Source organism: Convolutriloba macropyga, chromosome 10 (assembly GCF_964194025.1).
Source record: "Convolutriloba macropyga chromosome 10, txConMacr16.3, whole genome shotgun sequence".
NCBI classification, from domain to species: domain Eukaryota; kingdom Metazoa; phylum Xenacoelomorpha; order Acoela; family Convolutidae; genus Convolutriloba; species Convolutriloba macropyga.
In genome coordinates, this window is record NC_134477.1 from 31,123,605 (window position 1) to 31,124,947 (window position 1,343).

The window sequence follows — 1,343 nt, forward strand, 5'->3', positions numbered from 1 at the left end:
AACTAATTTTTCCCCGATTTTCAGTTCAATTTTATTTTTATTGTGAGATGTATCGTTACAGAAAAATTCCAATTGTTCTTAGTTCTCAATTGTCAAAAGAGATTTGTAGTTGTCTTGCGAAACCCTTTCATTTGGCAAATCTATCGAAGTTGCATATCTGATATTTACATAAGATACAATTACTACAAAAAACAAAATTTGTCTTTAACAGCTCGGGTCGAAATGTCAGCGGTAAAAGCACAAATTAATGATGATTGACGGTGCAAACGTTGAATTTATGCAAGATCTCTACGTTAAACGCGTAAAAAAGTTAATATCCCTGTATTTTGAACGTTGGTCCTGTATAATTTCGCGTTCCCAAGCACAAATATTACATAGTTTTGGCGTTTCTAAGAGTAGATCTCACATAATTTCGGCATTTCTATAAGCGTAGGTCTTAAATAATCATACCCCAGGTCGAGGTTAACATGAACGCACCGAAAGTTTGAACGAGTCAGAGTCTGAACCATAGGCATTTTTGATCTGCCTGGGTGCTTTTTTATATGCAAAAACTTTTTGTGATGGTTGTTTTCATAAGGATTTTTGAACGGGGACCTCAACCTGGGACATAAAATACAAATTGATACATCAAGGAGGGTCACATTTGTGACTATGACGATGGGAGTCCACTATATACAGTGGAAAGTTGTGAAAGCCATGTGAAAGCAAGATGCTTGTACGGAGTAGCCAGTTACTACAGAAACCAGAGTGACTACCTCTGGACTAGAAATTGGCCACTCAGATGCAACGGAGGCAGTTTCTTCGCCAGTGTAGTCCACTTCAAATACTGGATTCAGCGGACTATGTATGCCAATTTGCGATCTTCTTTTGATCAACAAAGACCACCAAACTTGATGCGAAATTAACCAAGTTAATTGTCAATTCAAAAGCATCCATATTTATTTCAAATTTTCAGGAAAAAACTTGACGCGAAACAATTTCTAAAAAAAATTCAATTCTGGATAATTTTGCAACCCTTTTTATACCCGAGTTGACCGCCATAAATGAATCTCGGCAACCATATCCAAGCCATTTATGCTGACTATATACCTGGATGGAAAACTTGGCACCCATGGTAAGATCATGCAACGAAAAATTTGTATGGCGAGTATGGAACCATATATGGCTCTTGGATATGGTTGCCAAGAAGGACTATGGTTGCTTTCTATAGAAAACTACTTTTGTTTTGATTTCAGTTATGCTAATATAGAAGCCTGAATGGACTAAAAATCACAAAGGCTTCGAAAGTTTAGATTGATCGTATCAATATTACTGATAGTCAACAATATTTAGTTTTTTTATTA

At 36.2% G+C, this 1,343-nt stretch overlaps 1 protein-coding gene across 1 annotated transcript in view; it reads left to right on the top strand.

Moving 5' to 3' along the window:
* The window catches only part of LOC142348439 (kallikrein 1-related peptidase-like b4), a 60,839-nt gene extending 59,791 nt beyond the window's left edge, over positions 1 to 1,048 (top strand). The window contains exon 6 of the mRNA XM_075399797.1: positions 633 to 1,048. Coding sequence (XP_075255912.1) covers positions 633 to 905 — 273 coding nt within the window. The 3' untranslated portion in view covers positions 906 to 1,048. The remainder of the gene's footprint in view (positions 1 to 632) is intronic.
* Positions 1,049 to 1,343: the final 295 nt, after the last annotated feature.